This window comes from Antennarius striatus, chromosome 5 (genome assembly GCF_040054535.1).
Source record: "Antennarius striatus isolate MH-2024 chromosome 5, ASM4005453v1, whole genome shotgun sequence".
NCBI lineage: Eukaryota > Metazoa > Chordata > Actinopteri > Lophiiformes > Antennariidae > Antennarius > Antennarius striatus.
In genome coordinates, this window is record NC_090780.1 from 5,784,949 (window position 1) to 5,811,892 (window position 26,944).

Sequence of the window (26,944 nt, forward strand, 5' to 3'; positions counted from 1 at the left end):
AAGACATATAGAATAGGATTGTTTAGCCTTGGAGCAGGTATGGATCACACAGAACCGTACTTATCTGAGAGTTAGACTGTGGTGTCTTTAATTTCACCTTAAGCATCTACAAGGAAAAAGACGTTTTTACTAACTCTGCCACATCTTTGCAAATTGTTGACTCTGTCAGACAAAAAAAAGCTACTCCTGGCATTAAGAGGAGAAAATAACAGAATGACTACTTTATTTACTGTTACCAGATTTATTGAGACTTCAGGAAAAAAAAATTCCAGTTAGGTGGAAGGACATTAACTCATTCAGTGCCATTACACTTCTATCAATATCATACTTCAACAGTATTGTAGAAGAATGATATTGATACTTCTACTGCTGCCTGGGTGCTGATCGCTAATCTGAAACAGCTCTGCCACCGACATCTCATATGTATTTGGTGGCAGAGAATTGTATCCCTTGGGATCATTAAAGTATCTATCTATCTATCTATCTATCTATCTATCTATCTATCTATCTATCTATCTATCTATCTATCTATCTACCTACCTACCTACCTACCTACCTACCTACCCACCCACCCACCCACCCACCTACCTACCTACCTACCTACCTACCTACCTACCTACCTACCTACCTACCTACCTACCTACCTACCTACCTACGGAGATCAATCAATGTTTGTGTGTGTGTGCGAGAGTGGGCCAGTGACAGCTCTGCTTTGGCTGTAGTCTCTGTAGGGTTGGGCGGGCTGTGTGTGACTGGCCAATCACAGAGCGTGAAGACAGTCAGTTATGAGCAGGGGTCTCCAACTCCCGGGCCGCGGACCAGTACCGGTCCATTGCTAATTTGTTACCGGGCCGCACAGATGAAAAAATAATTTTCATTACTTCCGTTTTATTTATTTCGGAGTCTGAAAGATGTTTTATTGTTGTTTTAAAAATTACCCGATTCTCTGTTACATCTGGGTCAAACACTGGGTCGCGACCAGATACCGGGTCACGGGATATTAGGTCCCAGGAGGCACAGAACGTTTGACTTTCCTTTTTGTATTGATTACCAGTCTAAAGATGTTTTCTTTAGAAAAATGACGTCTGTGCGGAAAGACGCACAGACGAATGCATGCGTCTGTGCCTCTTGATAGCTCTCGGTCACGTGACAGGTTACCAGCCGTTATACCTAAATTAAGCACCCACAACCACACCCGATGGACTCGTTGGAACATGATGGTTTTCACAGTCTCCTCTGCAATTTTGAGGGCGGACTTTTTGATCTGGGACTCCGGGTCCAGTGTTCTTGATTAAAGTCAAGGCATATTATCCTGTGATCGCCCAAAAGTATCAAAAAACCCTGCCTCTATTTTCAAACTCCTGTCTTAGTGAAGTAGGATTTTATGCTGTGACCGTAAAGAAAACCAAACTGCGGAGTAGACCGGACGTCTTCAACACACTTCAGGTGTCATTGTCTCCTGTTACCCCTAGATCAGCAGTCCCCAACCACTATTTCAGTTTATTTTGATTATTATTTGATTGACTTGTTCCCCCTTTTATTGGAAATGATCAGTATTTCTCCTACATTGAATGTACTGATTGTAAGTCGCTATATTTCAAATAAATCTCATCAGTGCAGTCACTTGAATAATTTTTTAAATATAATTATTTCTTACAATTATTTAGTTTACAGAGATGTTCAGTTTATGAAAAAAAAGGCTGTTCATTGTCTGTTGATGTCTGTATTTTTTCATAAAACCACTGCGGATGATTTATTATTAGACTACAGCTGTCGTGGCATCATTAACAATTACCGAGCAAATGAAGGCCGGTCCGTGAAAATATTGTCTTATTGGCGCAAAAAAGTTTGGGTACCACTGGTTGTGCAGATTCTTCAGCACGAACACAAGTATTCACTTGTTTTACTCATATCGTGCTTGTACTCGTCAAAAATGTTTTATCCATACCGGATAAAACAGACTTCAGATGAGTATCCGCTTCAGATGAGCCGGATACTCATCTGAAGCGAGTACCCGGCTTAACCCTAGTTACAGTGCAATTAAAGTTTTTCTCTCTGTTCAGTCTGGAAGCCAAAGACCCTGAATGTGACCCAGTTTGGGTCCAACCTCCATTAAAGTTTTTCTCTCTGCTCAGTCTGGAAGCCAAAGACCCTGAATGTGACCCAGTTTGGGTCCAACCTCCATTAAAGTTTTTCTCTCTGTTCAGTCTGGAAGCCAAAGACCCTGAATGTGACCCAGTTTGGGTCCAACCTCCATGTGATATTTGACCAGGCTCCTGTGTCCTTCGGTTTCCACTTCTATTTCTTGTACTACAAACAGCAGCAAGACAGATCCTTCAAACTGCAATGCTGCAAACCAGTAAGTGTCCACAATTCAGAACAATTTTTCAGATTTCCTTTTATAAAAAAATCCAACAGGTTTTCAATCTCTGTGGTTAAACAAAAAGTGCACAATTATTTTTCCTCTGGCCTTACCACTAATGCATCTGAGTAGACACTGCAACACAAGGATAGGAGGAGATTGACTCCTCCACCTGAGAACTTACAGCTGGAGTGAAATGTGTTGATTATGGCAACATTTTGTCATTCCTACTTTGAAACACAGCATAACTCTGTGGAAGTCTCCTACAGAATTAGTCTGTAAAAGTGGTGCTGCTTTTAGCTTTAATGTTTTTACTGTATACAGGATGTGAACCAGGCCAGAGCTACGTGTATTCTCCAGGACCTCACTCCAGGGACCTACACAATAGAAGTACGTGAACATAATTCAGCATTGGTCAGCTTCCAGTTGTTAGCGGGTTTTAAAGTGGTTTCAAGTAGGTTTTACTGGATCCTCGTCTCAACTTAAACATACAATATACAAATATGCACAATGATTTAAACTTGAAATGTAATCATTTTAAAATTAAGACTGCCAATTGGTTTGCTTTTATTTCAATTCATTGTTTTTAAGTTTACTCTTATTTTAAATATTACATTTTTTATCCATGTCAGCTGAGAGATGAGTGGAACGCAACCAGGAGGCAGATTTGGTACCACGTCAGCCACGGTGAGACAATCTCATTAACACAACATAATGAAAGCCACAATAATCTTGTGTACTCTAGCTAGTGTCAGGGAAATTCTTCCCGCTAAATGGAAGTTGCTAATTCTCTGACGAATTATAACTTATGGACATGGTGTGATCAGTCATTTCTCTTTAATATATACCAGTATGGAGAGTAGACCACTTCAAGAGTGATGCTCTCACAATTGTTACGGTATTTTGTCACTTTTACCAGTTTCAAGCCCATACCAACAACAGACTTACATTTTACAGCACACAGATTTTTACCCTCTGGTTTCCAGGGCTTCCTGGCCTCCTAGACCCCTGCAATACAGAAAGGGTTATCACCTCCTGTGGTTGATCTTTTCTAGGGTCAGTTACAGTATATATCCCTTACTGCATTAACAACCCTTTTGTCTCAAGCCATCGTAAATAATGTCAAACCCCCTCGAGGCACAATGACTCTAAGAACTGAAATGCAAACATTTCCTCACACTGGTTTTACGTAGGCTCTCATAATCCAATTATATTTAATCAGTTTCAGTTGAGTATTCAGGATTAGAGTTTGCGTTTTTGAGCATATCTCACTCTAGCCATCCTCAGATAGTTTCCTCCAAGGCAGTTATTCATTGATGTCTCTATTGTTCACTTGAGTCTTTATGGATTTTCACCAGGATTATAGGTAAAAATATTTGATCCTTACGACTGATACATTTTTTAGTATGGATAAGTGAGGTTGTAAAACAGAGGGTGCAAAAATAAAAACTTAACTACAGGTACTAAAAAAAGTGTGATGTATTTCAGATTTATCTATGAGTTCTTCAAATGTCAATATGTTTTCATAGTATCGATCCTTAGTTTTATTGATGACATTTCTTATTATTATTTTGAAGCCCTAATCTCTGTTAGGGGGCGGCAGTAGCTACGTCCACTAGGTCTTGGGAACCAGAGGGTGACCTGTTTGCGACCCACATGAACAAAAAAAGTTTGGAATGTCAGATGGCACTGGGGAGGTTCCAGTTCACCTCCTGAGCATTGCCAGGGTTCCGTTGAGCAGGGCACCATCAAGAATCAACAAAATGTGAGACACAATCGTGAAGCAAAACCAAATTTATTCAACATTTTATACTGTGTTTACAAATAAAAACTGAAAAGTAGGATGTGCAAATGTGAGACACACAGGTGCACACTGTTTGTCATTGTTAGTCATTTAGGTCAACATTGGATCAATCAGAAGTCAACAGAACACTTCTAGAGTCGGTTAGCTGAGCTGAGAGAACAGGGGGCCAATACTTTTGCACATCCTACCACATCCACAGGATTTTATTATTATTTAAAGAGTGAGGATGAGAAGGATGAGTGTGTAGGAGGGGGAGGGTGCCTAGATGTGGGAGAAGTTTGGGGAAGTGCAACATTTATATTAATATGTATCATAATTATTATTATTATTAATATATTAACATATCCGAGCCGTTCATGAATACTTATCTGACTCATCAGAAAAGCCAGGGGGTGGTGGAGGGCTCACAGAACAGCCTGCCATCAAGGATGTCTCTTCCTCGGCAGCAGAAGAAACGACAGCAAACTGCAATCTGTAGTCAGCGAGTCTAGTACAGCCATTCATTTGTTTTCCGTTTGCCTTGCCTAACTATAAAAATGGAGGATTGCATATCAATCAATCAACTTTTATTTATATAACGCTTACACACACATCTGAAGACATTTCAAAGCGGTTTACAGATAGAAAGCCAACAATGCCTTCCAGAGCAAGCATAAGCGACGGTGGCGGGGGAAAACTCCCTCATTGAGGAAGAAACTCCGGGCAGGACCCAGGCTCTGGAGGGCGGTCATCCGCCTTGACCTATTGGTTGGGAAAGAGAAATACACTGGGGACAGAGATTGGTTAAGGAAAACAGATGGGGAGAGAGAGAGAGAGAGAGAGAGAGAGAGAGGCAGAGAGGCAGAGAGGCAGATAGGCAGATAGGCAGATAGGCCGGTTTGAGTTTCATGTCCATAGTGCGCTGTCGCTGAATTGGGGGCGGGATTTCCAGGCCTTAGGATAGGACATCTTGTCTTCCATACGCGTTCTACACCTGTGGAACAGAGGGACAAAGACAGTGGCAGTATCGTGCAGACAAAGACTGTAATTTGACAGTAATAATACATTCTAGGAGCCTAGAAAGATAAAGAAAGAAGTGACAGAAGCTCCAGATTATCTCCCTTTAACGGGAGAGACGAAGAAAAATACCCTCAGCAGCCTAGGCATATAGCAGCATATCTAGTGGGGTGTGTGTTATTTCAATTGTAGGCTCTATCAAAGAGGAGGGTTTTTAGTCTACTCCTAAATAAGCTAAGGGAGTCTGCCCACAGGACCAAAGCTTGGAAATCCTGCATCCTCGGCTCGAAGGGAGAGATGTGTTCTCAGTTCTATGAACTCCAAAGGCATGTGGGATTTCATGAAAAAAATAACTAACATGAACCCAAAGCGAAATCAAATTGTCACTCTTGACGAACTTGCTTGTTCTAATGAGTTAAACGATTCCTTTTTGAGATACAACATGGGTTCGGTTTCTCAGGTACGGGTTGAGGCCTTTGATTTTATTCCTAAGTGTAATGCTTCACATCATATCATTATTGATCCGCAACAGGGTAGGTTTATTTTCAGCAGGGCTGGTAACAAAACATCCATGGGGCCAGATGGTTTGCCCGCCATATTGCTGAAAATGTGCTCTGAAGAGCTCACGGTGGCCTGGTGCCCTATATTTCAGCAGTTGATTGATATGCACATGGTTCCTGATATCTGGAAAAAATCTATTTTAATTCCTGTTCCTAAAGTGTCTTGTCCTTCAGAGAACAGGGATTGTAGTCCGGTTGCATTAACTTGTAGTATAATGCAATGCTTCGAGAGGATAATTGTGAACCATCTCATGTCTGATGTAGCTCCTTTTTTGGACCCACTACAATTTGCATATAGACCTGGGAGAAGCACCGAGGATGCTGTAGTTATCATCACTCATTTAATTAGTAAGCATTTGGAAGACCCAAAGGCCTACGCTCGGGTTCTCTTCGCTGACTTCAGCTCCGCCTTTGATACTCAGCTACTGGTAAAGAAGCTATCTAACATGAATGTTAAACCTTACATAATCAGATGGTTCCACTCGCTGATTACAAACAGATCCTTAAAGGTTAAGGTTAACTCTGTACTCTCAAGTCTCAGACGCTTCCTTCAGCGAAAAGGGCATCTGCACGAAGGGTAGTGCTTTTGCTCTGATGGAATTAAGACTTAGTCAAGTGGAGGCACTGGTCTGCTCCATGACCGAAAATATAGCTGTGCCACCTAGCCAGGTAGCTTTAGCTGGAGCGGACCCACCAGCTCACGTTAGCCACTCCCCAGCTAGGGTTACCCGTCCTCCAGCAGCTCCCGAGCAGGAGCAGTGGGTGACTGTTCGAAGGAAATATAGTGGCAGGCTAAAGCCTCGGGTTCACCACCAATCCCTTCAACCACTTCTTGTATCGAACAGCTTTTCCCCACTCAGCGACACACCCGCTGAGAGATAAACTCTGGTGATTGGCAGCTCTGTGGTGCCCATGTTAAACTAAAGACACCAGCAACCATAGACAAATGTACTCGGGGAGCCAGAATGGGAGACATCGAGTCATTTGTAAAACTGCTGACTAATAATAAACGTAAATATAGTAAGATTGTAATTCATGTCGGCGGTAAGGACACCCGGTCACGCCAATCGGAGGTCACTAAAATTAACAGCCAGTCGGTGTGCAGCTTTGCTAAATCAGTTCCAGACTCCATAGTGTTCTCTGGTCCCTTTCCGAATCTGACCAGAGATGACATGTTGAGCCCAAGTCTTAACTCAACCGCTGGCTGTCTAGGTGATATCCTGCTAATGACGTACAGTTTGTAGATAATTGGCGGACTTTTTGTGGAACACCCGGTCTCATTAGGGGAGGCGGCATACATCCCACTTGGAATGCTGCTGCTCTCCTGTCCAAAAATCTGACCATGATTATTTTCAACCCAAAACCCTGACCCAGAGTTGAGAACGGGATGCAGAGCCGCAGTCTTTAACAGGTCTCTGCAGTCAATTAATTTCAAGTCCGGAGGAAAGCAACAACATCAAAATTTAATAAAAATTAAAACCAAGACTCCAACAGCTCCAGAGTACAAGAAAATAAAATGTGGTCTACTGAATATTAGATTTCTAACTTTAAAAGCTATTTTAATCAATGACATTATGTCAGATTATCATATAGATTTATTCTGTTTAACGGAGTGAGGATGAGTATTTTTCCCTAAATGAAGCTACTCCTCCTCGTCACCTAAATGAATAGGTCCCTTGAGTCTCAGGTAGAGGTGGAGGAGTTAAATATATTTGTAATTCCTCGCTACAATTGAGCCCTAAACCAAAAATGATCTTTAATTCATTTGAAAGTCTTAGTCTGAGCCTATCAAACCCAATCCGGAAACTACTTCAGCATCTATTATTTGTCATAATTTATCATCCTCCTGGTCCATACTGTGACTTTCTGTCTGAATTTGCCGATTTCTTAACTAGTTTAATTCCTAAAAGTGATAAAGTCATTATTGTTTGTGATTTCAATATTCACGTGGACAACAGTAACGATAGCTTTCAGTAAGGCATTCATGTCGTTACTAGACTCCATAGGATTTAGTCAGTGTGTACTGATTAAAGTCTACTCACCAGTTTAAGCATACTCTGGATTTATGGGATTGGATTTATGGGATTGGATTTATGGGATTGAAATTGGAGAGCTACTCGTCTTTCTGCAAAATCCTATCCACTCTGACCACTGCCTGATAACTTTTGACATTCCGCTATTGTGTAATTCCCTTCCTGCAAAAAAAGTTTATACTAGAAATTTATCAGATCATGCTATTTCTAAATTCAGGGAAGAAATCCAAAGTATGCTTGATTTTGTCCTGCAGGTCATTTTCCGAACTCAGTGAATGTTATTCATTCATTCATTCATCTTCCAACCCGCTTAATCTGCTAACGCAGGTCGCGGGGAGCCGGTGCCTATCCCGGCAGTCTCAGGGCGTGAGGCAGGGGACACTCCGGGCACGACGCCAGTGTACCGCGGAGCCACATAGAAACAAACATACACACACACACATTCACTCCTATGGTCAATTTGGGACCGGCCAATCAACCTGAAGCGCACGCTTTTGGAGGTGGGACTAAGTACAAGTTAAGGACTATAAGTACCTGGGTGTGAAGATCAACAGCAGACTAGACTGGAAATCCAACATCGACACTGTCTACAAAAAGGGGATGAGTAGAATCTATTTCCTGAGGAAGCTGAGATCCTTCAGTGTATGCAGCAAGATGTTGGAGATTTTCTATCAGTCGGTTGTATCCAGCGTACTCTTCTTTGCCCTGGTCTGTTGGGGGAGCAGCATCGGAGCCAGTGATACAAACAAACTTAACAAGCTAATAAAGAAGGCTGGCTCTGTGACTGGCTGTAGTCTGGACACTGTGCAGGCTGTGGTGGGGAGGAGCACTCTGAACAAACTGTTATCCATCATGGATAACCCCTCTCACTCTCTCTACTACACACTGGATGGACAGCAGAACTTCTTCTCCAATAGACTGCTACAGCTCCGTTGTCGAAAGGACAGGTACAGGAAGTCATTCCTGCCACAAGCCATCGCTCTATACAACAGCTGTAAAAATATCAGATAAGAGTTCCACCAGTCTGAGGTTTTAGATATGGTTTTCATTAGGTCATGTGTATAGCCACAGAGTGCTACACTTATTTATAACTTAATACCTGCAATGCTCAGATACTATTATTATTATTATTATTTTTATGATTATTATTATTTTTATGATTATTATTATTGTCAAGATTGCTAATATTATTCCCTTTCCCTATTGTCTTAATTTTCTTCAATGTATATTTTCCCTGTTTCTGTCTATTCTTATATTTAAATGCTATCTATCCATCCATCCATCCATCCATCCATCCATCCATCCATCCATCCATCCATCCAAGATAGTTTACATAAATACAAGAAGGCACTTCGTTCCGCTAGAGCAGCTTATTATTTGTCATTAATCGAGGACAATAAAAACAATCACAAATTCTTGTTCAGTACTGTATCCAGACTGACAAAGAACCACAGTGTATATGAGCTTAGATCTGGAAAACACACATCTGACTCCTGAACCTTTTGGTACTATGGATGTCTGTTCTCTGCTGATGAGATTCGCCCGGAAATGCTGAAGGCTCTGGGTGTTGAGGGGCTGTCGTGGATGACACACCTCTTTAACATTGCGTGGAAGTCTGGAACAGTGCCGAAAGAGTGGCAGACTGGGGTGGTGGTTCCTCTTTTTAAAAAGGGGGACCAGAGGGTGTGTGCCAACTACAGGGGCATCACACTCCTCAGCCTCCCTGGGAAAGTTTACTCCAAGGTGCTGGAAAGGAGGGTCCGGCCGATTGTCGAGCCTCAGATTGAGGAGGAACAATGTGGGTTCCGTCCTGGTCGTGGAACAACGGACCAGCTTTTTACTCTCGCAGGGATCCTAGAGGGGGCTTGGGAGTATGCTTATCCAGTCTACATGTGTTTTGTAGACTTGGAGAAGGCGTATGATCGAGTCCCCAGGGATATACTGTGGGAAGTACTACGGGAGTATGGGGTGAGGGGGCCTCTCCTCAGGGCCATCCAATCCCTGTATGCCCAAAGTGAGAGCTGCGTTCGGGTTCTCGGCAGTAAGTCTAACTTGTTCCGAATAGCTGTTGGCCTTCGCCAGGGCTGCACTTTATCACCAATTCTGTTTGTGATTTTCATGGACAGGATAGCGATGCGTAGTCGTGGTGAGGAGGCTTTACAGTTTGGTGGCCTGAGGATTGCATCGCTGCTTTTTGCAGATGATGTGGTCCTGTTTGTGTCATCGGCCTGTTACCTGCAGCACTCACTGGTCCGGTTTGCAGCTGAGTGTGAAGCGGGATGAGGATTAGCACCTCCAAATCTGAGGCCATGGTCCTCAGCAGGAAACAGGTGGACTCCGAGTGGGGAATGAGGTCCTTCTACAAGTGAAGGAGTTTAAGTATCTTGGGGTCCTGTCCACGAGTGAGGGAACAATGGACGTGAGATTGGACGGAAAATTGGGGTAGCAGGAGCGGTATTGCAGTCGCACTTTTGTCATAAAGAGGGAGCTAAGCCGAGAGGCAAAGCTCTCCATCTACCGTTCAGTCTTTGTTCCTACCCTCACCTATGGTCATGAGTGATGGGTCATGACCGAAAGAACGAGATTACGAATACAAGCGGCTGAAATGGGCTTTCTCAGACGGATAGCTGGTGTCTCCCTTAGAGATAAGGTGAGAAACACTGCTGTTGGCGAGGGGTTCAGAGTAGAGTCGCTGCTCCTTCGCGTGGAAAGGAGTCAGTTGAGGTGGTTTGGGCATCTGTTGCGGATGCCTCCGGGACGCCTCCCTAGGGAGGTGTTTCTGGCACGTCCAGCTGGGAGGAGACCTCGGGGCAGACCCAGGACCAGGTGGAGGGATTATGTTTCAACACTGGTCTGGGAACGCCTTAGGATCCCCCAGTCTGAGCTGGTGGATGTGGCTGGGGAAAGGGAAGTTTGGGGCTCCCTGTTGAAGCTGCTGCCCCCGTGACCCGACTACGGATAAGCGGTGGAAGATGGATGGATGGATGGATGTCTTTTCTCCAATACAGATCAGTCAGCTGATTAAAATAGTCTCCTCAGCAAAACAATCCTCCTGTCTGTTTGATCCAATTCCAACAAAACTCATCAAAGAAACCTTACCTTTACTTAGCAACCACTTCCTTAATACAATTAATTTGTCATTATCAACTGGATAATGACAACTGGATAAAGAAGCTGTAATCAAGCCACTTCTGAAAAAACCTAACCTGGACCCTGCTGTTTTAAATACCATGTTCTGGTAATTATTTATCGACCCATATCAAATCTCCCATTTTTATCTTAGATATTGGAGAAAACAGTCAGTAATCAGTTATGTGATTTCCTTGAATCCAACAGTTTATTTGAGAATTTCCAGTCAGATTTTAGGGATCATCGAAGTATGGAAACTGTACTTGTCAAGGTTAGCAAAGACCTTCTAACTGCTTCAGACAGAGGACTTGTTTCTGTATTGGTCTTTTTGGACCTTAGTGCGGCGTTTGACACAATTGACCACAATATTCTTTTGGCACGACTGGACAAAACAATTGGTATTAAGGGATCAGCGTTAATGTTGTTTAAGTCCTATTTAACTGATACTCCTCCTCACTTACAAAGCCCTTCATGTCCAGGCACCAACCTATCTGACCTATAATTAAGGCAACTTAGGCTGCTAAGTAGTTTTCTTTTCTTTTTTTTATAGACCTACACTGCTGGAGACTCACCATCCAATGTTTAGACTTGGAGATGATTAAGTCCAGAGTGTGCCTCTAGTTGTGTGTGGTCTTCATTATACTAGTATGCTGAGTTAGTCCATAATCATTCAGGACATAATGCTTCCTTATCCCTCTCTTCTGTAGATTGTCAGCATGAATGTTAAAATCACCAGCAATAAGTACACAGTCATAATCAATACAGACAGCAGTTCATCAAAGTCATCAAAAAAGTTGCACAGTATGTAGGAGTCTATACTAGAGTTTTGGAAATATAACTCTGGAGGAAGAATTCAACTGAAGAGCCACATATTCAGAATCAAAGAATCAAACTTTTCATAACTCATCCTTTTCCAGTGAAGGGAATTATTAAACAAAATGGTAACCCCACCTCCTTTCTTATACACACTAGTTTCACTCATAAATCCAATATTGGGAGGAGCTGACTCGATAAGAACAGCTGCACTGTCATCTGGGTCTAACCGAGTCTCAGTTAAGAACATAAAATCAATGTTATGCACGATCAAGGACCTGTTATTTTAAGTAAAGCTTAAGTTAATGTGATTGAAGTGTTATCTACCCAATATTTTGGGACAAGTTGTGGGTTGTGAGGAATGGATGGTAAATTTGCAAAACCAGTTAAGTGCTATTTCTTAAAAGCTTCTGTAACCTGTCAAGACAGTAATTTGGCCAGCTAAGGGGACACTGGGCCTTGGCTTTAACTAGGAGGAGATATGAGTGTCAACAACCTTGCACCCTGGACCATGCACAGTATCAGTGAGGGAGGAGGGAGAGGATGATTTTGTTGCCGTCGTAAGGGGGGGATGGGTGCCATAAATGCATTGGTGGAGAATTAGGAATTAAGGGAGAGAAAATGGGAGTGAGGCAGGTGTGAGTTTGGTCCCTGCAGTGTCCAGCTCTTTAATCGTTTCAGTGAACACCAGGAGGGGGGAGAAGGGAGAAAGGGTGATTGGAGAGGAGTGCGACCTGGATGGGGTTCGGAGGTGGTGAAGGAAGTGGAGGGGAAAAATTCTCCATAGTGGGAGTTAGTGAGGGTGGAAAGGACTTCTTGGTAGAAAGCATTGTTGAGGCGGAGCTGAGACGACTGTCTGTCAAGGCCACTTCTAAATTTTGTTAGGTCTTCTTGTTTTAATCCCTCTAGTCGCTTGACCTTGGCAGAGGGAGAAGATTGGTGACGTAGAAAGTAAAATAAAAAGAAGATGAATATTTTAACTCCTGACTTGTTGAGGAAAAGTCCATCTGTCTTAAAAAGATGTCTGTAGAGAGGAAAAAAATTAAATTGTCAGTAAAGTGCAGTGAATGGACAGCACATGCAGTTGCAAGTGATGTGTCAACAATCTGCTGAATCTCTCAACTCATTTTCTGACTGGTGGTAGAGGTCAACTGATTCAGACTATTGTTTCACAACATCATTAATCCTCATGATATGTAGTACTCTTTCAATCATGTCAGAGGCCATGTCATTCATTCATACATCATCTGTATGAACTGTAACGTACAATATGGAAAATTTGAAGACCTGTGGATACTTTCCAGTTGCACACAAGTTCCTAATCTATAATATATCTATTTAACTTTTGTAATGAAAACACTATGCTATTTCTTTATGTCTACAACACCAAGAAAGAGAGACGTGTCTGAGAGTTGAGTGTGGACCAGTGAGGCATTTAAGAAGAGACAGAGAGAATGCAGCATTGAAGCCACTACTGTTGCAGTATCCACAAAATCAATTTGGTTCACAAACAAATAGCTTTCCAACCAAAATGTTTCTAGACATTTAAATAGAGGAAATGCCCTCCATAAAGAACTACTGCCTTTCTGCTTAGCTTGCAAAGTTTTTGGTAAAAATCTCAGACAGGAAGACTTTGTGAATGATGTTGTCAAGTATTTGAAAATGTCATTATGCAAGATACACGCTCTTGGATCTCAGTAGGACTACAAAGACCTCTCAATCAACATAAAATGAAACTCATTTGCCCAGAGAAAGTTTAACAAAAGGACTGAGTAATTCTATTTTTTGAACTTCCCTTCTTGATCTATTGATCTCATATTGCCTTCATTTGATGACTTTATACCAGTCTGTGTACATTTAGTGAAATGAAATGAAACCAGCTTTATTCATCCTCCGTGAGGGAAATTATTTGTTATTTAAAATTATTTGTAGTAATGATGGCATATTACTGCTGTATTTTTGATGGCTACTTTCGTCCTTCCAACTTAAAGAGAGAGTAGCCTTTATTTTAGAGCAGCCAATTAAAAAGAAAGAACTTTAATAAAAACCAAAGTATCCTAAAATATACATTTGAAATATAAATGACATTACATTGGATTGAGTCAAACACATGGTCAATAGATTTTTTAAATATTTGACATTATCGTGGCCATATTTACAGTACATATTGTGTTTTTGTCTGTATCTACCGCAAACCTAGTCATATAAACATGGTTCATTTCCACACATTGGTCTGTGGTCTTTGGGTCATCTGTGTAGTTAGTACTGCTTTTACAAGCCTAGAGTTTGGCCCCAGCTTTCTGTTAGCATCTGCGACACTACACAAACAATAGCTATAATTATGAAATTGTACACTGAGTAATGTTTTTTGAACTACAATATTGTCTGCACAATTCTCTTCTATATACAGTATATGATACCTTACATATCACACAGTCATGGCAACAAGTAAATTCTGCCCGTATAATCATCTGTTCTACAATTGGGGTCACATGCCCCTCAAAGAATTGACAAAAGAACTGCCACTGCTGTATAGTAAACATGTCTTGCTGCCTACGACATGTCTAGCTATGCTTTTATTTCTTTTTTATCATTTTATTATTTTATTTTATCCTTATAACACTGTTGTCAAATATTAATATATTTGCATAGTGTAGAATTAAAGAACAGTCAGTGATTTCTGATGTTTCCTCCTGGCTATATGTTTCATTTCCAGTCTTCTCCCTTTGGGCGGGGCCTATCCGTGCCATGGCTATCACAGTTCCTCTGGTCTTCATGTCTGCCATTGCCACTCTCTTTACCGTTATGTGTTGCAAGAATCAACAAGGTGAGATCATTATTTCTTTCAATTTTCCCTTGTCCTGGAATATGCAGATTTGGTGTAGGTCACATCTCTCCATTCTCACTATAATGAAACACAAAATGTGAAACACATTAGTACAAATCTTACATCAGCGTTAGATAAAGCACACCTAGAACCTGTGTCATCACTTATTCCTCTTCCTGCCACCATTCTATCATTATGCCCTTTTTAATTCATTTCACATAGCTGACAGATGTCCAGCTATACTGTATTTAAAATCTATTCACCCAAACTGATCTGTGGTCCTTAATGACTTCTATTGAAAATTGATGAAATGAGTTTCCTGTTGAAATGATCTGTTTTTCTGGGCATGCCATTAAATGTTAATGAGCACCCTATGTCAACGTCTGTTCACATGCTCCTGTTGTGGTTCGCGTGCACCACATGCGTGTTCTCTATTCTTAATTATGATTACTTTTTTGCTCTTCATTTATAAATTCTCCTCATTCTGACGTTCTCTATGGTGTTTTTCTGGAGAACCACAACTATAACGAAAAGCAATTCCCCCCTCAAAAATCATTGAACTATGTATCTAGCACTTTACTCATACTTGTAAGCAACTGTTAATAAAATAAAAAAGTGTTGTGTGTGTGTTAGTGTATGTGTGTGTATGCAGGCATTTGTGCATGTACACACATAGGCAGCTTACATAAACATGGACCGAAGTGGAGCAAACTCGTTAGCCAAATACAAGCTTTACTTATGGTCATAAGCAATCGTAAATAATAATAAAAAATATAAAAATGTGGTGTATGTGATGTATGTGTGTTCGCTATGATGCTGAGGACACACACACACACACACACACACACACACACACACACACACACACACACACACACACACACACACACACACACACACACACCCTCCCCTTATCTGGGGAGGGGGGGTGGGGTGTTCTTATGGAGATGGGCTTGGTATATGTCAGTCACCCCTGTCAATCACTCCCGTTGTTTTCCAGATTCCAGGAGTTGGTAGGGTTAGGGAGCACCACAATGTACTGTACTGTATATGTAAAGACCTGAACAAAGGTGCTTTTATAGTGGGAATCCTTTAATCATCTGACAATGATTTGAACTTTTAGAACTCTAGAAGGAAGCCCAGTAGTTACACAGACAGGTCTATTCATGTCTCCAAATTTAAAACAGTACTACAAGTAGTAATAATTCCTGTGCCAAGATTGGCCTCTTTTCAAATCAGTGGATTTTTTTTTTTTTTTAGAATTTGGTAAAATGCTTAAGAAATTGTAAAACAGTTCCTGGATGTTTTCATTCAAACCCATACAAAATGAAATAATTTATGTTTTGACCCTCAATTTCAAGCCACCAACCACTAATGGAAATCTCACCTTAGGGGAGATAAATACATTGCGATGCTGAAAACTCACTGTTGCAGTATTCAAGGATTCAACAGATAACTGGCATTATTTTAATTCATATGACTGCTTGTCCATTAGAAAACATCTACAACCAACTGGGTGAGGAAAGCAGCGAATCAGCCATTCACAGCGCATCATTGAACACAGGATCGCCATGGTCCCGTCCCAAAGTCTTTATGTGTTACTCTAATAGAGACTGTACCCAACATACCAGTGTCATCCAGAGCTTTGCCTACTTCCTTCAGGACTCCTGCAACTGTGAAGTGAGACAGTTGTTGATATTCTCAATAATATCTGATGAGAAATGAAAGCATAAGTATTATTTTCAATAAAACAGCCATTTAAAATCAAAGGTGCTGCTGAGAATGGCTATCACAGTTTGGTGTCCGTAACTGTTTCTGTCCTGTTCAGGTGGTGTTGGACCTGTGGGAACACCTGGAGATATGCAGAGAGGGTCAGATGTCATGGCTTAGCAGACAGCTGGATGAAGCTGACTTCATCATCACTATTTGTTCTAAAGGCCTGCGGTACTGCCTCTCCTGTTTTTTAAATCACCAATTGCAGATTCTTTTGACCACCAGATGGTGCTAAAGCATTCTGGCATTTGAATACAGTATTCCCTTGCTTATTTGCTCTTCAGGATGTGCAGCCTCACTATATCATGGATTTTAAAATTATTTATATATTGTCCTCGATGAGATGTAAGTTTCATCTCATCAAGGACAAAGACGAGAGCGAGAGGTGAGGAGCAAGAGTCTCCCATGAGCTGCAGTCACGTGAGACTGTACCTGCATCCTATTTGCTGCATCCGTGTGTGCACTGCGTTCCGAGACTTACGGTTCCTCCTGCAAGTTTACTGTTGCCTTGTGAAGTGGAATTTTTTCTTTGTGAAACCATTACAATGGCTCCCAAACATTATGTTGATTTAATATCATTATTAGAAAGGTTCATAAAATGTTTAAATCATAAGTAAATAAAATAAATATTTCCTCGCTATACCGCGGATTTTCGTTTTACCCCGGTGGTCCTGGAACACATTAACCATGAGAAACGAGGGATTACTGTATATGAGAAAATTACATACCTAATACTTGTTTTCCATTATGTAAATATTATGAAATCAAAACATAAGAATTCATAATTTTGCAAGTGTATTTTAAGAGACTGGCTGCCATATACCAGTCATGTTATGAATTGTACTTGTCATCAGCAATGCCTCTAAACAAGCCTTTATCTCTATCGGACCAGCAAATGGGATCTCAGTAAAAAAAATAATTAAAGAATTAAATTAGCCACTCCTTTCACAAATCTCCTTTTGGCAAATCTTGCATTGGTAAAAGTGACTTTGTGGAAAATTATTGAAGAAGTTGTGTTCAGCCCTTTATCGTAATTATAATTTTAATTGAGGTTTTACTAGCCATTTTGATGTACCTTTTTTATTTTGAATGGAAACCATAAAGTTACTTATGAAAATAATGCCTTTTCATGCATATTGACATGAAATTTAACAAATCCATTATATGCCTTGAAATATATTAATCGTGTGTGTGTGTGTGTGTGTGTGTGTGTGTGTGTGTGTGTGTGTGTGTGTGTGTGTGTGTGTGTGTGTGTGTGAGAAACAAAGTTGTGAACCGATTATTAACATATCTTTTAGGTAATGCTGTGAACGTTTATGCCATTAATCATTAATTGTTTAAGGTTATATACTCTTTTTTTAAGCACATAATGAGTAAAAATATCATTCATGTTCAACTTGATGAATGTATGTCCAATAGATAATCTCCTTTAGCACTGCCCTCTGAGGGAAACATGACTCTAAATGCTCCACTGGGTTTATAAGCAGTTTTTAAGCATGTGAATCTGTAGTTTGCTGCGGAGCAGTTTGTGTGCTGTAGGATTTTTATGTTTCTGTGGCCGAAACACAATGATTAGAGTCTGAGTGAAGCAAGTTAACCCTAGAGAACCCACTTCCATTTCTCCTTACAGGAACATTGTGTGGGTTATACCACAGCCCAAGTGGACCATATAGAACACATTTCCAAAGTTTGTTTCAGAACAATAAGTTTTATTGTTAAAAGTTTTATTATTATTTTATTATTATTTTATTACTATTTTGGAGGGATCACTTTCTGTCAGACACATGACTATCACATGGTCATGATACCAGGATGTTTAGTATACTGTATGTCGCTTAGGGACTTAACGGGTTAAAATCAGACATAAAGCTTTATAACAAAGAGACGGACATTCAAAACGCGTGTGACACCGGTGTCACCGTGGGTCCTCTCGGGTTAAGACAACTCAGTAATGTGTTGGAACTGGAAGTCAGGGCAGCTAGGCACTGTAATGGCTGATAAACCAATGGTACAACATTGGTTTATTTAGTTGAAAGATGTTCAAATTGGCTACACAATCCTTGTAAAGCAATTAAAGCTGATTTGTTTGACCCATGGATGGAATGATACTAATTTGCTAAACTACCTGCTTGTGTTGGATCTTTTCCTCTTTCCCTCTTTCCTCTCTTCCTTCCTTCATTCGTTTCTTTATTCTGTGTCATTCTAACTGGCTCAACTCTTTCCATAGCTACTATGTGGAGAAGAACAAGTGCAGAGGAAAGATGCCTATCTGCCGCGGCGGTAACAGCAGCAGCACCAGTAGCTCTCTGATTGGTGGATCAATTAGTGACCTGTTCATCATGGGTGTGGCCATGATTGCTGAGAAGTTTCGACTGGCAATGCAAAGCGGACGAAGCGAATGTGAGGAGATGAGCCGCTACATAACAGTTTACTTTGACTATTCAACTGAGAACGACATACCCATCACTTTGAGTCTGGCTCCCAGGTAAACATACACCACAATAAGAGATACACCCACACATTTCAAAACAACATAGTTGGTAAAATTTATCCCTTGGTTTATTCAGCAGGACAGGCCTAAGGGATATGGAAAGATATGGGACTGACCGTGTCTGTCAGTCTACCTTCATTAAAGTGGACATATACAAATATCCTAAGGATTTCAAACACAATGTTATCAAAAGTTAATATTTTTAGGGCGGGTATTATAATTGTCAACATGAGAGGTTTGAAAATACTTGACTGATTGTATGAGGAATCTTGACTTGAGTTGAGAACTGTCCAAGGTTGCACACATGAGTGTATTGGAGGTTTTTTGGAATTCTAGAATGACCAATTATTACATACCAATATTAACTGGTCTAGTAAGTTTAGTAAGTACAGTAGTACCTTGAGATACCAGCTCATAATACAAGGTTTTTGAGATATGAGAAATGAGTGAAAATCAGAGATCCAAGCCATCCACACCACCATTAGTTGGCAGATGGATACAAAATGAGCTGGATCTGCTTCTTTACCACATGTTGGCGGATAGATACAACATAAACTGAAACCGGATCTCGTTCTTTGCATGTGTTGGCGGATGGATACAACATCAGCTTAGGCCAGATCTCGTTCCTTTACCGTGTATTGGCAGATGAATACAATATCAGCTGAGACCAGATCTTGTTCTTTCCCATGTGTTGTCGGATGGATAGAAGATCAACTGAGACCAGATCTTGTTTTTTACCTCGTGTTGGCTGATGGCAACAATATCAGTTGAAACTGCATCTTGTTCTTGTTTGCAGAGCAAAGAAACATCTCATTTGTTTCTGTGACCTTTACATTTCTTTTCATACACTATTATTGTTTATGTAACTACTAAATAAAATATATAAGTTATGCACAGGTAAAGTATGTATGTCTATTTGTTGATAAAATATGATTTTTTCACAATTTCGAAGGTCTTTTTTACAAGCCTAGAATGGATGAAAATGTTTTAGTTATTTTAAGGGGGGTAAATTTGGTTCAATTACAAGTTGGAACACATTAAACCCATATCTCAAGATACTACTGTACAACAGTATGAACATCCTCCTCAGACTCCTTAGCGCTGAGGAGTTAACTTCATTCATGTAAGGTATATTGATTACTGCTGTAGTCAAAATACTTATTTCTAACTGGGTAAAATGTGGTAAACTCTTAAACGTCCCATGTAATGCTTTTTTAAATTCATGTCATTCAACTTCCAGACGTCCAGCTACACTATATTTAAAATGTCTTGCCCCAAACTGATCCGTGATCATTTTGAATATTGATAAAATCTCCTCTGCCCCGAAACACTCTATGTTAATTGGAGTGCCTTTGAGCTCCACTTCTATCCACAAATCCCTCCCCCTCACGTTCACGTGCGTTTTGTTTACATGCGCCACATGAACGCGGGCGCACTAGCACTGGATCGATCGCCAAAGTCTGGAACTGTTCTTTTAGTAACTTTGTTACTACGTGTTTCGCTCTCATTTTTCTTGTGTTTGTCTCGTTAATAGCTGTTGATTTCTCTGCGCTGAGCGTGGAGCTGCTTTCTCAGTCAGCCGAATGTGACTCTGTGGCTCAGTGTGTAAACACATGGGCTGATGCTACTGAGATCACTGTTAAACATTGCGAAGAATTTATATCATGCAAACGACAACCAATGTTTGACAGGATGTAATTAAAGCTAAGGTTCAATCGTCACAGGCAATGAGAGATTGTGTTCTAACAACAACAGGGAGCGAAGCTAACTCCGTTTAATGGTGTGTGTGTGTGTGTGTGTGTGTGTGTGTGTGTGTGTGTGTGTGTGTGTGTGTGTGTGTGTGTGTGTGTGTGTGTGTGTGTGTGTTTATGTGTGTGTGTGTGTGTGTGTGTGTGTGTGTGTGTGTGTGTGTGTGTGTAGGAACATATCCACCCTTTGTCTCTCACAACGCTGGGAATGAATGATTAATTCATCTTTTTGATTTTTTGGATTATTTCACATGCAGGATTTAGGCCAGTTGAACATAACCCTTGACTGGTGACAGTGAATATCTATTAGGCTGTAAATAAAGGCTGTTGTTGATAGTGTAGTTGCTTTGGATACACGCAGCTGTGTTGCAATGACGCTGAGGATACACCTTTAGCAGACACTCACACACACATGACTGAAGCAGAGATAACTAGTTCGCCAAATGCTGGCTGACTTCAACAGCTTGTGATGAACTTTCAGTGTGTAGCTTTGTGCCAGGTCATTGCCACACACCACCACAAACGGCACCCTAGTAAATTCCATCATTTTGATTATGTCCGGGCCATGAAATCCTAAAATTCCAAATGTTTATTGATGCAGGAAGCGTTTGTTTATCAGATTCTAGGAGTTGGTAGGGTTAGGGAGGACCACTATGTATCTGCAGAGACCTGAAAAAATGTGTTTTTCATAATAGGACATAATATCATCTGATAAATCTATGGTGATTAAGTCTTGTCTCCTGTCATTGGTTTTTGTTACTGATTAAATTAAACATTAAAAATGGCCAAATATAATAAAGGTTATTTCCATATGACACATAATCTATGGAAATTTTCAAGTGGACATTGTGCAAAAATCATTTTAAAATGGAGCTGGTCCAATTTTGAGGTTCGTACTGTCTGTCTTTCAAAAAAACAAAATAGACTATGGTATAATATAACAGTGGCGGCACGGTGGTGCCGTGGGTATCGCTGTCGTGCACAGCAAGGCAAACTCCCGCTCTGTGCGGAGTTTGCATGTTCTCCCCATGTCTGCGTGGGTTCTCCAGCTTCCTCCCACCTCCAAAAACATGTGCTTCAGGTTAATTGCCTGTAGTGTATGAGTGTGTGCATGCAAGGTTGTCTGTCTTTGTGTGTCGCTCCCGGAGCGACATACAACCCTTCGTCCAAACAACTTAAAACTGGGATAGGCTCCTATCCCAACTGCTCCCAGTGACCCACTACAGTGGATAAAGCGGTTCAGAAGATAAATGAATAATATAAAAGGAGCCAACTCCTATTCACCAATGTTATTAAACTAGGTATTTATTATGGAGGGGTGACATGTTTCCTCTGTGGAAGTTTTCCTGTGTGTTGGTCTTAAAGATAATTTTGTGTGTTTAGGTTTAAGATGATGGATCAGCTGCCTCAGCTATTCAGTCTGCTTCACTCACGTGAGTCCAGTTTGGCTGATCAGGAATTCCAGCCTTTGAGCATCTCCAGGAGCGACTACTTCAGGAGTAAATCTGGACGCTCGCTTTATGTTTCCATCTGTAATATGCACCAGCACATCAGCCAGAACCCTGATTGGTTTGAGAAACAGCTAGATCCTTCTTCAACCTACTTTGTGAAACATCTTCCTCCTCTCCTTGCTGAACCGATTTCAAGCCCCACTTCAAAACCTCACTGCCCTTCCACCTCATCTCAACCTGATCAGAGCTGTGACTCCAGTTTGGTGCTGAATGAGATGTTGGTGAAGATGTCATCGTTACAGGGTGGAAAGGGAGCACCAAAGAACAACTTGCTTCATCTGGGCCCTAGGCCCAGCCACAGTCCAGATGCCTGTCCCAATACAGGCCTTCCACACTGCTCTCTGTCCATGCTGGAACCCATTCTGAGGTAGATTACCACTGTAACTGTTTTGAGAGGACAGGGTTGGTGTTTTATCCTAGTCTTAAACTAATTCTCATGACTGAGTTAGTTGTGATGGATTCTCTTAGGTAGCCTGATCTGTTTATGGCTTTGTGCTATTAGTTTTCTATGAGTTAAAATTGATTACAATCACTGAACTGCCTTTTGGGTCTGTTAGTGGGGCGGCAGTCGCTCAGTCCACCATGTCTTGGGATTGGGGCTGGTGGGTGTCTGGCTTGTGTCTCACATGTCAACAACATGTGAGACAAAAATGTGAAGTGGAACCAAATTTATTCAACATTTTATATTCTGTTTACAAATAAAAAACTAAAAAGTAGGATGTGCAAATGTAGAACCAAATGACACACAGGTGCACTCTGTTTGTCATTGTTAGTAATTTAGGTCAACATTGGATCATTCAGAAGTCATCAGGAAACTTCTGGAGTCAGCTGAGCTGAGAGAACAGGGGTCCAATACTTCGCACATCCTACTTTTCAGCTTTTTATTTGTAAACACAAAATAAAATGTTGAATAAATTTGGTTCCACTTCACGATTGTGTCTCACATGTTGTTGATTCTTGAAAAATATTTTCAGTTTGTTATCTTAAAGTTTGAAGCCTGAAATGTGGCAAAATGCCAAAAAGTTCCTGGGGGGGGCATCTGTGGTATTTTGGTGTGAGACAAAACTGCACATTTCAGGGTGGCCTTTTATTGTGGGCAGTATAAGGTACATCTGTGCACTGGGGCTGCCACAAATGATTATTTTGATAGTCGAATAATCACCGATTATTTTTCGATTAGTTGACTAATCGGATCATACGTAAATTGAATGTAAAACATACAGCTTATCGCACCAGCATGAAGCTGCTTTTATATAACCATCAATACTTTTCAGTTTTAAGTGTTTAAGGCATATGCTAACTAAAAATAAAGACACTTAAGATGATAGTTCATTAAACCTTTAATGAAATATGCTTGTAGCAACAAACAATTGTTTAACTGCGTAGCACAAAGTGCAAACAGCTGAGTAAAATAAGGAAAAGGCACTTGCCTAAACAACACAAAAATAAATACTTCAGGTTTATTTTTTATTTTTTTTCTTTCCTTAATTTGTCTTTGGCATCAAACATAGCAACAATGGGGTAGCCACCTGTAACTAAGGAATTATTACAGTTTTGGTCTCACTGACTCAAATATAACAAAAGTGCATTTTGTGCTCAGTGCTCACAACTGTATTCAACTTTACTACACTCTGACTCTATGCAGTCCCAAACTGCACAAGGGTCTTGTTCATAGCCAGGAAAGTTAGCATTTCTACATGTCTTGGAGAAAGGCTTGCTCTCTTTGGAGAGCAGATGTTCCAGGCTGCAGGGAAAATCCGCTCCGATGGTGTCCGTCACCAGCATGTTCAGTATGGACTCAGTCAGGACGTTTGCTTGCTGAGGTGTGCATGTAGCTGGTAGCAAAGCCGTCCATTGAAGTAGAACATACTGTTTTAGCACTGAAACATAATGTTAGAAAACATTAGCGTTACCACATTTCCTATTCAAACACATCACTGTTGTAGCGTTACAGAAAACACATGAAATATGTGTGCTAAAGGCGGCTAATGAATCAAATCGTCATCGCTAATGTGAACGTTTACAGCTATATGAGTAAGTAGTAAGTTAGCTCTCTGTTTACGCTAATATTAGCCGCTAACTACCCAGTTAGCTTACCGAGACGATGGTCCCTCTTCATCGTTGCCACAACCTGCTTCCTTTTCAGGTGCTCAAGCATTGCAGTTGTGCTGCCGTGGAAGGCAACTTCTGTCTTGCAGATATTTCATTGCACACTTTTCTCTTTTGTTTTCGTAAAATGTTCCCACACTTTTGAGGTCCGATGCCACCGGGTAGCCATGACACCAGAGCCCCCTGGTATAACTTCCACATCACGGCTGGCCCCCGATTACCTCTACTGCGCAGGTGTGTCAAGGAAAGAAAGGCAGGCACGGCCGTGGAGGTGCCACAGCAGTTATGAAAGAAAAACAAAGATAAAAAAAACCAAACCGACGTGTCGACTATTGAATTAGTTGTCGACCATTTTAATAGTCGACATAATCGTGACTAGTCGACTAATCGTGGCAGCCCTACTGTGCACTAATCATGATGTCAGATCAGCATCTTGATGTGGCACACCTGTGAGGTGGGATGGATTATCTCAGCAAAGCATAAGTGCTCACTATCACACATTTAGACAGATTTGTGAAAAAAGTTTAAGAGAAATGGTAATATTGTGTATCTGGAATGAATTATAAATCTTTAAGTCCATCTCATGAAAAATGGGAGCAAAAACAAAAGTGTTGTGTTTATATTTTTCTTGAGTACACACACACACACACACACACACACACACACACACACATACACACACACACACACACACACACACAAACACACAGACACACACACACACACACAGACACACACACACACACACACACACACACACACACACACACACACACACGTGATTAACAAGAACTAACACTTGGACAAATAATAATTTAAATAGTCTAACTGTTGCTGCTTTCCTACTCCATCAGGTCCACATCTGGAATATCCAATCTTTTAGCAGAAGAAGCTTTCTCTTCCTTCTCCTCTTCAGTTCCCTCCATGCCCAAGGCTGGAATGTACCCTATCCCTGTTCAAGCTGAAGAAAATTGTCCTTCCCATCCAGCGGGCTGCCCTCGTGTGGATTCGGGCATTTATGAAACATTGGACCAATGTTTAGAGCTTTCTAGTGCCATTTTGGATGAACTGTCACATGAGCTGGCTGACTACTCCCAAGCCGAGAGTGAATCATCATCATCAGGCCTGGGTGAAAATGATGGTTTTTTTAGGAGCTCATTTGATGTTTTTTCTTCCTCTGTCTGATGGGGTATTAAGCCGTTGTTCATCCGATTTGATTTATTGTTCATCCTCTATGATACAAATTGGATTATTTTAGTAGTGAGCGACCCAGTGTTCATGCACACATATTGAATGTTCTAGCAAAAATGTTATTTTATACTGCTTTATGATGATATTTTAATATTTTATGTCTTGGACTACAGACTAACTTTTTACACTGCAGGCAATGGTTCCATTTAAGGTGCATAGAGTAAGGGATTTTAAACAGTTGGGTTATACGTTGACCATCTGACAGAGAACCAATAAACAAAGATAAATTTCATTTAAATTTTGGCGAGGGCAGCTATTTTTGTCATTTATCCCATTCAATTCTGGGAGGGTGAGGAGACCTCCTAGTTTTTCCAGTGTGAAGACCATCACCATCAAATATTAGCTGTCAACACTTGTCCTGTAAACCCCATCAACATACCTTTGCAGGATTAATAAATAATGGTGAGGCTCAGTGAACAATGTCACTGTAAACCAACATATAGACGTTACCCATATTGTTTCTAAGATCATAAACACAAGACAGGTTTCTGTTGTTGTACTAGATGCAATGCATGGATTATGTCTAATGTACCAGAGACCTACTGTATGAAAACGTGCTTTCTAAAGTACAATGATTATGTCACAACTCACCTCTCGCCTGTATCTATGTTCTATCTTCTTATTCCACCATGGGAAAAAAAAAACATTCCATTGCATTTATTCACATATATTTATGTTTACAAATTGACCTGATTAAATTTTCATTTGGCACTGGTTTACCAAATGAAAATGCTGGTCTTTGCAGCTTGTTAAGTGCATTTGTGTCAAAACATTTGCACCGTGCTTTAACAAATTAATAATGTAACTGTTGAATACATGTCAGTAAATAGCGTAAATCACGCCAATGCGTCAGGTGACGAGGAGCCACCTACCATCACATTGCTCAACCACTATCGCTATGTTCAGACTAGTCGCCTATATCCGATTTTTAGCCCATCCAGATTGCATGTCTCGCGCGTAGTCTGAACAGTCCCAATCGGATTTTCGCGGAATGGATTGAAACCACATTCGAGGTGTAGTTTTGTGTTGGATAAGGACAGATGCGTCTGCAGTTTGAACACCTCCCAACACTCCGATTGGATTGGATTGGACCACAACGTCATATTTGCGACGTGAGAGGAAGGCTCCAGAAGGAAGAACGCCGCACGCATTACAGAGCAGTACAACACAGAAGAAGAAATTGACAATGTCTGGTGTGTGTGTTTTCTCCACCTCTACCAGACAGTCATATCACCAGTAAGCTAAGGTAACAAAACTTCATGTTCATCTACGTTGTTGTTGTTGCTGCCGTTGCAATTACCGTATTGGCCTGAATATAAGACGACCCTGATTATATGACGACCCCCTTTTTTTCAAGACTCAAGTTTGAAAAAAGACTTTGAACACCAAATTTAATTTTTATGCAGAAATAATTACAGTACATCTTAAACAAATGATTATAACAATATATTTCAGAGAAAAAGCATGTTATTTTGCCTCATTCAAATCATGCAAAAACTGTATCACATCTTAATATCTGAACATTTAAATATGTAAA

At 40.8% G+C, this 26,944-nt stretch overlaps 1 protein-coding gene across 1 annotated transcript in view; it reads left to right on the forward strand.

The window, feature by feature from the left end:
* The window catches only part of il17rd (interleukin 17 receptor D), a 69,816-nt gene extending 43,831 nt beyond the window's left edge, over positions 1 to 25,985 (forward strand). The window contains exons 7-15 of the mRNA XM_068316426.1: positions 2,208 to 2,359; positions 2,687 to 2,752; positions 2,995 to 3,049; positions 14,414 to 14,524; positions 16,020 to 16,204; positions 16,353 to 16,468; positions 18,525 to 18,782; positions 21,920 to 22,414; positions 25,011 to 25,985. Coding sequence (XP_068172527.1) covers positions 2,208 to 2,359; positions 2,687 to 2,752; positions 2,995 to 3,049; positions 14,414 to 14,524; positions 16,020 to 16,204; positions 16,353 to 16,468; positions 18,525 to 18,782; positions 21,920 to 22,414; positions 25,011 to 25,341 — 1,769 coding nt within the window. The 3' untranslated portion in view covers positions 25,342 to 25,985. The remainder of the gene's footprint in view (positions 1 to 2,207; positions 2,360 to 2,686; positions 2,753 to 2,994; positions 3,050 to 14,413; positions 14,525 to 16,019; positions 16,205 to 16,352; positions 16,469 to 18,524; positions 18,783 to 21,919; positions 22,415 to 25,010) is intronic.
* The last annotated feature ends 959 nt before the right edge of the window (positions 25,986 to 26,944 follow it).